Below are 14,365 nucleotides of genomic sequence, written 5' to 3'. Positions count from 1 at the left end.
TTATCGAATCTCAGATCTCGCTGCTGAGGACTGTAGTGAAGTGGTGCAGGCGCACATGTGCGAGATCTGAGAGGCAGAGTAGGAGGTAAAAAGGTTACAATAGTGGGCCAGACAGGTGAAAGAGACGTGTTTTATGGGCACAGCGCAATCTATTCTTTCATACCTCTCTGACACTCTCTCTCTCACCTACAGGGAGTGCAGAATTATTAGGCAAGTTGTATTTTTGAGGAATAATTTTATTATTGAACAACAACCATGTTCTCAATGAACCCAAAAAACTCATTAATATCAAAGCCGAATATGTTTGAAAGTCGTTTTTAGTTTTAGCTATTTTAGGGGGATATCTGTGTGTGCAGGTGACTATTACTGTGCATAATTATTAGGCAACTTAACAAAAAACAAATATATACCCATTTCAATTATTTATTTTTACCAGTGAAAGCAATATAACATCTCAACATTCACAAATATACATTTCTGACATTCAAAAGCAAATCAGTGACCAATATAGCTACCTTTCTTTGCAAGGACACTCAAAAGCCTGCCATCCATGGATTCTGTCAGTGTTTTGATCTGTTCACCTTCAACATTGTGTGCAGCGGCAACCACAGCCTTACAGACACTGTTCAGAGAGGTGTACTGTTTTCCCTCCTTGTAAATCTCACATTTTATGATGGACCACAGGTTCTCAATGGGGTTCAGATCTGGTGAACAAGGAGGCCATGTCATTAGATTTTCTTCTTTTATAACCTTTCTTGCCAGCCACGCTGTGGAGTACTTGGACGCGTGTGATGGAGCATTGCCCTGCATGAAAATCATGTTTTTCTTGAAGGATGCAGACTTCTTCCTGTACCACTGCTTGAAGAAGGTGTCTTCCAGAAACTGGCAGTAGGACTGGGAGTTGAGCTTGACTCCATCCTCAACCCGAAAAGGCCCCACAAGCTCATCTTTGATGATACCAGCCCAAACCAGTACTCCACCTCCACCTTGCTGGCGTCTGAGTCGGACTGGAGCTCTCTGCCCTTTACCAATCCAGCCACGGGCCCATCCATTTGGCCCATCAAGACTCCCTCTCATTTCATCAGTCCATAAAACCTTAAAAAAATCAGTCTTGAGATATTTCTTGGCCCAGTCTTGAAGTTTTAGCTTGTGTGTCTTGTTCAGTGGTGGTCGTCTTTCAGCCTTTATTACCTTGGCCATGTCTCTGAGTATTGCACACCTTGTGCTTTTGGGAACTCCAGTGATGTTGCAGCTCTGAAATATGTCCAAACTGGTGGCAAGTGGCATCTTGGCAGCTGCACACTTCACTTTTCTCAGTTAATGGGCAGTTATTTTGCCCCTTGGTTTTTCCACATGCTTCTTGCGACACTGTTGACTATTTAGAATGAAACGATCGATTGTTCGATGATCACGCTTCAGAAGCTTTGCAATTTTAAGAGTGCTGCATCCCTTTGCAAGATATCTCACTATTTTTGACTTTTCTGAGCCTGTCAAGTCCTTCTTTTGACCCATTTTGCCAAAGGAAAGGAAGTTGCCTAATAATTATGCACACCTGATATAGGGTGTTGATGTCATTAGACCACACCCCTTCTCATTACAGAGATGCACATCACCTAATATGCTTAATTGGTAGTAGGCTTTCGAACCTATACAGCTTGGAGTAAGACAACATGCATAAAGAGGATGATGTGGTCAAAATACTCATTTGCCTAATAATTCTGCACTCCCTGTATATACTGTTATATACTGTGTACTACATACAGCACAGCACCAGTATCTGTTCATACATAGTGGGAACTGTGGTAGATAAGAACGAACAAAAAACCACAGAGACACCGGGAGCCCCTATAGTGTATTATCTTAGTAAACCGGTTTAAAAATAAATAAAATACTACTCACAAGTGTGGGTTGCAGATAGGCATGTGGGGAAATCCCGTCCCCACTCGGTCTTTTCGATGACTGGTCGCAGCTCCTTTGGAAAAAACTGTGGTAAAAAAAACTTTTTTACCACAGACTTGTGGCAAAAATAACAATCCCACCATGTGGGATGTTAGACATAAATATGAAAACTGTAGGAGGCGCCCTTGTTGTTAATTCTGTGGTACTGTATAAGATAAAGTATATAATAAAAACATCGATCGCCTACCTTATGAAAAGATTATAGTCCCAACATAGCCTGCGCTCATTCCATGCGTCCAAAGGTCCACACGTCTCTGTGTTCTTTCCCCTTAAGCATAGATACACCTCAAATACAAACACAAACAAGAGAATGATAGTGCAGACTGTCTACTATAAACAGGCACCCTCTGGTGTGAGCAAACTTGCTTTACTCGTGAAGGTTAAGGGGGGCTGGAGATACCGTCACCACTAAACCATACTCTCCCCACCGTTCCCTATGTCTCCCCTGCTCACCGTCAGCCAGCTGGTAAAGGTTTAGCAGGGTCACCTTCAATCTACCTTCTTTAGCCAAGATTACCACTCCACGAGTATAATGCTACTTAATAGCACATCCGTTTGTTCCACATCAAGTTCTCTTTAAAACACATGTCACAGAATAATACCGATCCCCAGTCTAGGGCCACGGCTGGACTCGTCTCGTATCGTCTAATCCGGCGTTCCCCGTATCCTCCTTGCTGCTCCAAGCCACGCCCGACCGGTTTCGTCACACCTTGTGACTCATCAGGGGCTAATGGAGCATGCGCGCGGAGGATCCTCTTATATCGTATTCCCTTGTCAGGGCGGAAGTTAGCCTGGTACGCTGCCCTGTTTCACTTCCGCCCCCCTCCTAGTTCCGTCTTCCTGGTCTGCGCACATCACATGACCCTAGGGCTATGACGCACACCAGTTCAACATACTCCCCTGTCTAGTTGCCTCCCCCCAGCTGTCACAATGTAACAGCTCACATTCCCATGGATACGCCACGGACGCCTTCCCCTCAACGCCACGTAACCGTACATTAACCGCATCAGCCGCATCCTATAACCAGACTGGCGATCGGTTTACACTTAGGTTTACCTGTGGGGCCTTGCTACTCCATTACAATTACCTAACCTACCACTAACATATTACATTCTACTCCCGGGATGTGATATTTTGGGGACTATCTCGTCACTACTAATCACATTTTTCCATCTTAAGCGTATAGGAACATATACCCTTCATTCTTAAGGTGGCACTCCGCCTCTGCCTCTATGGCACAGATTAACTCATATCCATATCAGATTCTCCGTTATATTCCCCTGTACTGGAGAATCTGATATGGATATGAGTTAATCTGTGCCATAGAGGCAGAGGCGGAGTCCCCAAAATATCACATCCCGGGAGTAGAATGTAATATGTTAGTGGTAGGTTAGGTAATTGTAATGGAGTAGCAAGGCCCCACAGGTAAACCTAAGTGTAAACCGATCGCCAGTCTGGTTATAGGATGCGGCTGATGCGGTTAATGTACGGTTACGTGGCGTTGAGGGGAAGGCGTCCGTGGCGTATCCATGGGAATGTGAGCTGTTACATTGTGACAGCTGGGGGGAGGCAACTAGACAGGGGAGTATGTTGAACTGGTGTGCGTCATAGCCCTAGGGTCATGTGATGTGCGCAGACCAGGAAGACGGAACTAGGAGGGGGGCGGAAGTGAAACAGGGCAGCGTACCAGGCTAACTTCCGCCCTGACAAGGGAATACGATATAAGAGGATCCTCCGCGCGCATGCTCCATTAGCCCCTGATGAGTCACAAGGTGTGACGAAACCGGTCGGGCGTGGCTTGGAGCAGCAAGGAGGATACGGGGAACGCCGGATTAGACGATACGAGACGAGTCCAGCCGTGGCCCTAGACTGGGGATCGGTATTATTCTGTGACATGTGTTTTAAAGAGAACTTGATGTGGAACAAACGGATGTGCTATTAAGTAGCATTATACTCGTGGAGTGGTAATCTTGGCTAAAGAAGGTAGATTGAAGGTGACCCTGCTAAACCTTTACCAGCTGGCTGACGGTGAGCAGGGGAGACATAGGGAACGGTGGGGAGAGTATGGTTTAGTGGTGACGGTATCTCCAGCCCCCCTTAACCTTCACGAGTAAAGCAAGTTTGCTCACACCAGAGGGTGCCTGTTTATAGTAGACAGTCTGCACTATCATTCTCTTGTTTGTGTTTGTATTTGAGGTGTATCTATGCTTAAGGGGAAAGAACACAGAGACGTGTGGACCTTTGGACGCATGGAATGAGCGCAGGCTATGTTGGGACTATAATTTTACTTGACGGTTTGGTAAACTGTGTATAGCGCGCACCACCTATAGACTGCTATTGATTATTAGCGCTGTAATTACTGTGTGTATTCTTATGAAAAGATACTTCACTCAGTAGGGAAGATAAAGAACATTTATTGGTAAGAAGCACTCTGGACAATGCGTTTCACGGTATAAACCGCTTCATCAGGTCAAAATATGGTGCTTTAGAGAAAACATATGACAATAATGGACACTCAGTACGCCACCATACCAAAAACATCATAAAAAATGGCAATCTTATTAATAACTAAAAAATATAAATAAAGTATACACTTGGTATTAGTCATTAGGTTAAGCATCAATCAAATCAAACAAACGAGCATTATCCAACATTGATGTACATCAATAAGACTCATCACTCTGCAGGTAATCTGTGTATCCCCAGAATAATAAGCATATTAAAGCCTAGTGTCTAAAATATAATATAAAATCATTGTAAAAAAATATATAAGAAGCCCGTTACATACATACATATATACATATATATATACATACATACATACACACACACACACACACACACACACACACACACACACACACACACACACACACACACACACACACACACACACACACACACACACACACACACACACACACACACACACACACACACACACACACACACACACACACACACACACACACACACACACACACACACACACACACACACACACACACATATACACACATTTGTCCCTAGAGGACCATTAGATCGCCCTAGTTAAGTTAAAAAAAAAGGTAGTGGAAGATAACATGTGTATTGGAAGCAGAAATGGACATTACAGTGATATGAGTAAGCTGGGTCCCAAAGTGTTAATACAGTCCTAATGGCCGTTTAATGTACTCCAAGAGAATTAGGTATATGGAGAGACACTCACCTATAACACTGGTATGAGAGTTCTGGGCGCCAAACCGAATAGGGGGTGAGTGCTTGTAGTTATAGTCTGTCCACCTCCATACAGGAAGTGGGCGTGAGTAGGCAGATAGTGGGATGCGTCATAGGGAGGTGAAATCTATTGACTGGCCGCAATAGATGTCAATTACGGCCATCCGAGGTATCACGTCTGTGAGGAGGCGTGTATCTATACATGCTAGAGGCCTGTGTAGCGTCGCTGAATGCGGAAGTATCGGGTAGAGGATAGCGGGCACAATATGCGTCTCTTACGCATGCGCGGGATGGAAGCGCGGCCATTTTAACTGAGGGCATAAGTAGGAAAGGGCCAATGTAATGGCGCAGAATGCGGAAAAATCATATAGATAATAGCGGACGTAATATGCGCAATTTGTGAAAACCCAGGATGGAAGTACGGTCATAGTATGAATTTTACTTTTCCTTGCTTTCTTTTGAGGATAATGGATAAATGCATGATTACTAGGAACAACCTTATGTATCCTATGGGCAATGGAGGACAGTAATCAAGATGAGTTTTATGGCATCTGCTGCCACCATGTGGTAATTCTGTATGTTGCAATGGAGCTAATAATTGATAAATCATAGGTTTTACATCAGAGCTAGTAATCATAAGTTTTATCATCACATTGAGAGTTTGGTCATCTCATTCACCTGCGTATTACCATTATTATACGATGAGCTAACCCCTAAGCTACCAGACAACGCATTGTAGCTCTTTTTATATATATATAACGGGCTTCTTATATAATATATATACAGGGTATAGGGTATGGGGAAAGGTTAGGGACATAGGTAGGTACGTACATGTACATCACCTTTGCCAGGTTGGGCAGTGGTCCTGAACCTTATTTGTGGATGCAAATTAAATTAACATAGGGCTCTTTTGGACTCAACGGTGTATGCAAAATAGAAAACTTTTATTGACTATAGATTAAACATATTTGCAAGACCAATTGAAAAATGCACACGGAGCTATAAAAGCAACAGCGCTGTTGTCAATTAATTAAAACCAAGCCAACATCCAGACCACACTGACACACTTCACACCATACGCATCCAGATGTTTACGGGATACCCCATGAGTGGCACTGAGATTAGTCCGTCTGTCGGAAGAGGGACAGCCTAGATTCAAAGACACACAGGATTCTGTGGCAAAGTGTCCAGTGTCCTCCAAATAGACGTGAAATGTCTCATTCAAGTGAACTGGCACATTTAAATCATATATTCACTGCGTGTAGGTTCTCATACTCACGACCTCCAGATGTCCATCGCAAGTTTAACTGAGATACTTCACCTGGCTACTCAATCAGCCGCATAGGCAGGCTGCACCGATTGTAATCCACAAAGGGGGGGGGGCCCCTGGGTGCGATCTGGTCCGGCGTGTAGTCCAAGAACACTTGATGGGTCTCGGACTTCGGTAACTGGGAGATCAGCAGAGCGCGTCGGCAAGTACGCGGTGGGGGGCAGCCGGATCCGCTCGCCCCCTTTTCCTCCAAATGATCAGCTCACCCGTAAGAGTCCAGGCATAAATGCCCTGGACTGGTCTCAAAACACGGCGGCCGGCTTGCTTGGTAGGACGCCGCACTCCATGCGCAGAGACAGATTCCCCAGCTCGTCACCGCCAGGTGAGTCAGTGGGCTGGATGAAGGCGACCAATCGCTGACTAGTTTCGCTTGGCGTCACCAAGCTTCATCAGGGCCAGATACACAGATTACCTGCAGAGTGATGAGTCTTATTAATGTACATCAATGTTGGATAATTCTCGTTTGTTTGATTTGATTGATGCTTAACCTAATGACTAATACCAAGTGTATACTTTATTTATATTTTTTAGTTATTAATAAGATTGCCATTTTTTATGATGTTTTTGGTATGGTGGCGTACTGAGTGTCCATTATTGTCATAAGTTTTCTCTAAAGCACCATATTTTGATCTGATGAAGCGGTTTATACCGTGAAACGCGTTGTCCAGAGTGCTTCTTACCAATAAATGTTCTTTATCTTCCCTACTGAGTGAAGTATCTTTTCATAAGGTAGGCGATCGATGTTTTTATTATATACTTTATCTTATACGGTACCACAGAATTAACAACAAGGGCGCCTCCTACAGTTTTCATGTTCATACATAGCACCAGTTTATGATTTTTTTTTTATTTGGTGTGTTGGAAAAGGGGTAGTCTTATACGGCGAGTATATCCCCACTGTCGTTTTATCTGCCTAGTCGTCTTATATGCCCAGTCGTGTTATACAACCAGTCGTCTTATACGCCGGAATATACGGTATTTTGGGGTGTGGTCTTGATGAGTGTTCAAGTCTATTGCTAAGACTTAGTGTTATTTTTTATTTGCAGGCAAAACGTACACTGAAGGCCCAGAAGCTGCAGGAGGAGTTGGCCTCAGGGAAGCTGTCAGAACAAGTGGTAAGAGTTTATATCCTCATAGGCTGGTTATGTCTCTTAATGCTACATTGCTTACAGCTAATGGGCAGGATTTTTTCCCTGGTCATCTTTTCATGCCCCCTACCTCAAGAAACTCCACATAGTAAATTTCTGGTACGTTTTGGCAATGCATATGTGAAACATGTGCTGTTCATTTGCTCCCCTTCACTCTAATGAAGGAGAGAATTGGCTGCTACAAACACTAAGCCCACCCTTCTTCACCCCATTTTTTCAATAGAAGATGTGGATTGATATCATGGAGTGGTGTGGGTGCATAACAAGCTTTTGTGGGACATGCTGCAAAGGGTTTTGTTGGTGGGATTTGGCTGCTACTCAATGTCTAGGTTTGGCTTTGACAACTTGGTGGATTTGTTTTGGCCCCAAAGCAGTTGGGGCAATGCAAAGCAACAGCCAACATTTCAATGTACCCCCACCTCAGTCATAGTACCCCCACCCACAAACATAATATACAGTCTTCACCCTCTGTCCTAGAACTCTTCCCACCCCAGCATAAAACAGTCTCTGCTCCGATAGTTGTGATCCTCAGCATGTATTCTTTCTCCAACCCCAAATAAAGCCCTAAATGCTACCTAGTGTGGAGGTCCAGTGGCCAGATACTCAGCACAGAGATCACCTGAAGTCCACACCCAGTACTGAAATAAGGCAGAGATTCTACTGACTGCTGAGTAATCTTGGCGCTTGTTGTTTTGATGAAGGAGAAAGTCCAGCTCTGGGACATTTATGCGACTCTACAGTAACTGAGGGAAGGGCCTGTGGCTAGACACCAATCTAGTGACAAAATATCTCGGCACAGGATGCAACTGTTTGATTTGTAGGGAAGAATGGGAGTCTGAAGCAGCTCAATCAGCTTGCAAGGGGAGGGCAATGCAGTCACATGGCCCCAACATCTATACCTGAAAATGAATAAGGGGTTTGGGTAACACTTCATTGTCTTGGACTGGGTAAGAGAGGGGCAAAATGTTCCTGGAATTGGACTTTAATCCTATAAACACATCAGCCATCTCTTACGAAGCGCTTACATTTTGTAAACCTTGGGGTTTGAGTTTCAACAATTTATGATATTAAATGTCTAGGGTGAGAAAGGAGCATAAATTGTTCCTTCTATATTTTTCTATAAAGTGAACCTTCTGTGGGAAAAAAAATTTTTTCTTCTTACATGGGACTTCTTCCAGTCCCTCGTAGACTTTCAGGTCCCCGGTTTCCTCCAGGACCACCATGTTGTTGCCTTGCCTCTCCAAAAACTTACCGACTGGACCAGTTAGGGGCTACTGCACATGCTTAGTCCTATCCTCGCACCTCTTCAATCACACTCCCAGCCACAGGATGTAACCACGCTTACGACCACTACTAGTGCAGTCAGCAAGCTTTTGGATGGGCACAGCAACACAACAGAGAGGCCTGGGGGAGCTGCAAGACTACTCAACTTCTTTCCCCCACTTTAGGTTCACTTACTTTCTGATGCCAGCCCAACTTCCAGATGGTTTTCTCTTTTGGTTCTGGGAAGAAATGTAGAAATCTTGACTTGCTGGTATTGTTGTGGGACAGTTTCGGAAATCTGATGTGTACAGTCATATTTTATAGCATTCATTGATGCACTACATTGTGCTACATCTGTGGGTGTTATCGGCTGCACCATTGAAATAGACTACTTTTTATGCACACATGCCTACTTAGTCACAAACCGTTTACTGAATGCTAGACTCTCTTGAAAGTGTTTTCCATGAGGTGACTGCCATTACAGCCAGATCAGAAAGACAAACTGCAATGGGAAGTCTTTCCTGTGCAGTGTAGTTTTTATAAATCATATAGTGCGGACACCAACATTTACTGAACATAGTGAATACAACACTGGTGTCAAACTCCAGCCCGTGGGCCGAATGTGGCCCTCATTGCCATTTTATGTCACCCTCGAGAGCTTTAAATGTGCATCTTTGCAAGCAGTAACAGAATGACAACACACTAGGCTTGATTCACAAAGCGGTGCTAACAGTTAGCACCCTGGTGAAAAGCCCCTTATCACGTCTAAACTCAGTTTAGGCATGATAAGTTTAGGCATAATAAGTTTAAGCACCAACTGGGTTAGCACCGCAGTGCACAGCTGATCAAAAGTTTTGCGCTAGCAAAGTCTGGTGCACTTCGCATAGAGTTTAATGGCACTGCTTTGCGCGCGATCTAAACTTATCATGCCTAAACTTATCACGCCTAAACTGGCTTTTCACCAGCGTGGTGAGATGGTTATCACGCCTAAAGTGTTTTAGGCGTGCTAACTGGGTTAGCACCGCTTTGTGAATCGAGCCCATTGACTTCCCATAGATGAGCACACCAGTGACAGTATGGGGCTCCCTCCTGAGATCCAAACTTCCCACATGGCTGGTGAAATACACAAAACCTACACACCTTTTCCCTCCAACACCATCTCCCGACAAAGCAGAGTAGGGTAACAGAGCTGTATAATATTCACTGCTCCAGTCTTGTCTCTACTGTCCTTCCCAGCAGTTGCACGCTCTGTGCTTCCGTACCTCCAGCTCCTGATCACGTGACATGCAGCATAGACAATGTAGCTGTCAGAAAGATCAGTGAAGACCTGAAGCAGTACTGGAGCAGCTAAATATTAAACTGCTCCAATGCTTCTTAACAATGCTCATACAGTGTTCTCCCCAGAATTTTTTTCCAGCCGGGTGGCATGAAAATGTAGCCGGGTGGGATTATTAAGGTCGCGACGGGTGGGGAAAGAGGGTGATGGTGTGTGCTACTATTAGGTAAGAATGGAAAGGGAGGATCATGCTGGGTGCTGCTCGCTGGGGAGGAGAGTAGGTGGATCGCGCTGGGTGTTGGTGAGGTAATCATACTAGGCACTGCCGATAGGGGTAGAGGATTACACTAAATGATGCTAATGGATTCCGAGGCATCTTACACGGAGTGTAGCTGTTGCGAGGGGCAATCCGATAAGAGCGCTGCCAAAGCCGGAATAATACCAGACAGGGCTGTAGACTGAGTGACTAATTTAGGCCCAAAACCACAAATGCCCACAGACCGTTCTGTTATGTCATTCAAAAAGTCTTGGCTGACATATTGGTAGTAAGCCCAGTGTAGACATGCTTGTTTGTCTTGCTAAACAGCATGCACTACAAAGATAAAATAAGTGCCTGGGGGTTTCTGCTGTGGCTTCTCCCCTTAAACAAAGTCAAGCACTGGTAAGCAGACATACATATATTCAGGAAATGTAGTATATAGAGGGGGTGGAGTAGAAAAAGTAAATACAAACTGAAGGGAAGAGGAATAGGTGTGAGTCTGGGAGGGAGATGGATTGTCTTTGAGGGACAGAGAGAGTGTGTGTGAAAGTGACTGGGGAAGGGGAAAGAAAAAAAAGAGGGAGAAAGTTTGTCAGTTAGACAGAGGGAAATGTTGTAGAGGGAGAGTGAGAGACATGCAGGAATGAAAATGTATGTGAGTGCACAGCACACTGCAGGAAGTCTGCAGACTGATGTCCAGGACAGCTAGATTTACTATGTAACGTCTCCGTCTGGGGCAGAGCAGTGGGGGAAGGGAAGCAGTTGTATATGTAAAGTTGTCTAAATAATACCGATCTCTAGCACAGAGACAGCAGCTGACCAGAAGGATTCCACTGCTTGGGGACCATTACTGCTATCAGATAACCATCTGCCCTGCTGTTACTCTCCCCGGCATGAACGAGTGCTTCTCCACACGGACCTCTGATCGGGTGAGGCTGGAGCACATGCTGGGAAGACAGGAGGAGGAGAGCCCGTCCTCTGCATGACAGGCAGATCAGCGACTCACCAGAGGGGACACAGGAAGCCCACGTTCTCTCAGTTCTTTCTCTGTGTGCCTCCTTCAAAGCTCCCGGGGTCTGGCTTGTAATGATTGTCAGGAGCTGAGGAGGAGGGCGGAGATTGTGTCAGAGTGACAGCGGGCCAGCTCCAATACCACAGCCGCTGTGCTCTGTGCTGGATGAGCGTGGAGGATTCAGAGGACAGCAAATATGATTAGTGATCACAGCAGCCGGGCGGGGACTGACCACCAGCCGGGCGCTCCGCCCAGTTAAAAGGCTCTAGGGAGAACACTGCTCATAGTACAAAGCGATGCACTCTGCACCTCCTCTACTGCATTGTTGCCAGGCTCAGGTGACTTGTATTTAGTAGGGCCATGTCACTCAGTGCTCCACCATGGACAGTAGCATTGCCAAGTGGAGTGTACTGTACTGCTCTGCATTGCATTATATATGTACAGGTCCTTACCGAGGCCTGTGAGGATCATGACCATGAAAGTCCCTATAAGCTTCTACATGTGCAGTAATATGAGAAGCCTGCTAGCCGCTATTCTCCATTACTTGAGGGCCTCCTGGTAGTCTGCTCAATAGTCTGCAGCTTCCTTATTTCCATACGGTAATTACAATATTGCTTGCTAAGTTTGACCATGTTTGTATGTTGTCACCCATCTTGCTTTCTTTACTTCAGAGCTCCCCAAGACACCACTGGGGAGAAGAGGAACAGAACGCACAGACCGTAAGCTGTTTAATTATGTGATAATGTTTTCAACTGCGTGTTAAAGCGAACCCAAAGTGAGAGACCTATGGTGGCTGCCATCATATTCGATTCCTTTTAAAGTGTAACTGTCGGGCATAAAATGAAAAATCAATTCTTTATTTTTATCTGGTAAACTAGTAATAAGGATGCTAACCAGGCAATCCAAAAGTTAAAATCACTATTACCACTATTACTTTTCTTGATGATAAATGATCATTCCCCAGTTTACCTGACTCTTATTTGGTACACAAAAAGGAAGTTGCAGGGCATGCTGGGTTGTCCTTTTTTGCTTCTCTACTTCCCCTCAGACTTAACTAATGCAGCCTGATTGGCTGATGCCTCTTTCCCTCCTGGTTTCCCCTCCCACACCTCTGTTCCCCTCTGATTGGCCAATATTTCTCCTGCTGAGACAATGCCCTTTCTATAGTGAAGGGCAGGCAAATCAGGCAGAGGAGAGTAAGGGAGGAAAATACATCAGGATTGGCTTCAAAATAGCCACACTTAAAATGGGAAATGCTAAGGATTTTCTCTTTTTTTTTTTACTGTAGAAAAATCAAACCGTGAACAGGGCAATACATATATTATGTAAGTAGAGCAAGTATTTATCTACTTATATATGTGGGTTTTTTTCTGAGATAGTATGGCTGACAGCTCCTCTTTAAAGTGGACCTGAACTCTTGCACAGGAGAGAATGAAAACATAGAGAAATGCACCCTGTATGTATTTAGAGAGTTTGGCCTGCCTAATTGCCCCTTATTTGTGTCTAATCACAAGTTATTTGATCTCTTCCATGTGTCAGCTGACTGCCACAGCAGATAAGGCAGATGAGCTCATTTGAAAGCACAGGATGTTAACAATATGTCTGCTTCCATGAAAGCAGGAAGTAGAAACAGCGCAGATTTATTCCAGGATTTGTATCAGCTGTAACAAAGAAATGTTTTTTTTTCTTTTAAAGGTTATTATGCTATTGCTTATCTTTTACAGCAGTGATGAAGTTATGAGTTCAGGTCCACTTTAAGCAATCCCTGTTGCCTGGCAGTCCTGCTCCTCTTTCTGGTCAGTAGTGTCTTAACCACTTGAGGACTGCAGGGCTAAACCCCCCTAGTGACCAGGCAATTTTTAGCTAAAATGGCCACTGCAGCTTTAAGGCCAAGCTGCAGGGCCGCATAACTCAGCACACAAGTGATCCCCCCCCCCTTTTCTCCCCACCAACAGAGCTCTCTGTTGGTGGGGTCTGATCGCTCCCCCCATGTTTATTTTTTTTTAAATAATTTTTTTTTTTTTTTTTTTTTTTTTTTTTAAACCTGTTTCTGTAAATTTATTCCCACCCTCCCTCCCTCCCTCCCCACAGCCAGCCAATTACGGCGATCGGCTGTCATAGGCTTCTGCCTATGAGAGCTGATCGCTCTCTTGTCCCCCATGGGGACAGCCGTGTCACACGGCTGTCCCCAGTGCAGCGCTGCTGCTCATCGCAGCGCTGCAGCTAGTAATTAGACGGCGCGATCGCCGTCTAACAGTCTCCCGAGGGGCAATAGCCGCTCGGAGACTGAAGGCGGGGCGGAGCTCCGCCCTCCGAGCATGAGATGCGCGCGCACCATGCGCGCGATCTCATGCAAAACAGAGCCCCAGGACTTTACGCCAATTGGCGTTAGGCGGTCCTGGGGCTGCCGCCGTGGCCACGCCTACTGGCGTGACGCGGGCGGCAGAAGGTTAATCACAGACCTGAAACGGGCATCTGGCTCATCCAGTCAGACTTCAGGTCATAAACCTGCTTGTTCAGGTTTGTCTAAATGCATTAGAGGCAGAGGATCAGAATGACAGCCAGGCAATGTGCATTGTTTAAAGGGGAATAAATATGTCAGCCTCCATATGTCTCTCACCTTGGGTTCCCTTTAAACTGGGGTTAAACCCACTTCATCAGGGATCTGGTGCCTAGTGGCTGTACAGATGGCATGGGTGCGCCTCATATGCTTGTAACCAACCATCCTTTCCTGTGCTCCTCAGGAGAGAGACCATAACAGTGAAGACGAGGATGAAGACAAATACGCCGATGACATTGATATGCCTGGACAGAACTTTGACTCCAAGAGAAGAATTACTGTCAGGAACCTGCGTATTCGAGAAGATACTGCCAAAGTAAGATGGTATAACTGTACAATAAA

The 14,365-nt window shown here is 45.1% G+C and overlaps 1 protein-coding gene across 1 annotated transcript in view; it reads left to right on the top strand.

Annotated features, from left to right (window-relative positions):
- SLU7 (SLU7 homolog, splicing factor) overlaps positions 1-14,365 on the top strand; it is a 51,539-nt gene that overhangs the window by 14,740 nt on the left and 22,434 nt on the right. Inside the window, exons 6-8 of the mRNA XM_068264727.1 lie at positions 7,552-7,620; positions 12,135-12,182; positions 14,208-14,339. Coding sequence (XP_068120828.1) covers positions 7,552-7,620; positions 12,135-12,182; positions 14,208-14,339 — 249 coding nt within the window. The remainder of the gene's footprint in view (positions 1-7,551; positions 7,621-12,134; positions 12,183-14,207; positions 14,340-14,365) is intronic.

This window comes from Hyperolius riggenbachi, unplaced genomic scaffold (genome assembly GCF_040937935.1).
Source record: "Hyperolius riggenbachi isolate aHypRig1 unplaced genomic scaffold, aHypRig1.pri scaffold_120, whole genome shotgun sequence".
NCBI lineage: Eukaryota > Metazoa > Chordata > Amphibia > Anura > Hyperoliidae > Hyperolius > Hyperolius riggenbachi.
The sequence above is the reverse complement of the archived record's forward strand: the minus strand, read 5'-3'. Positions and strand labels throughout refer to the sequence as shown.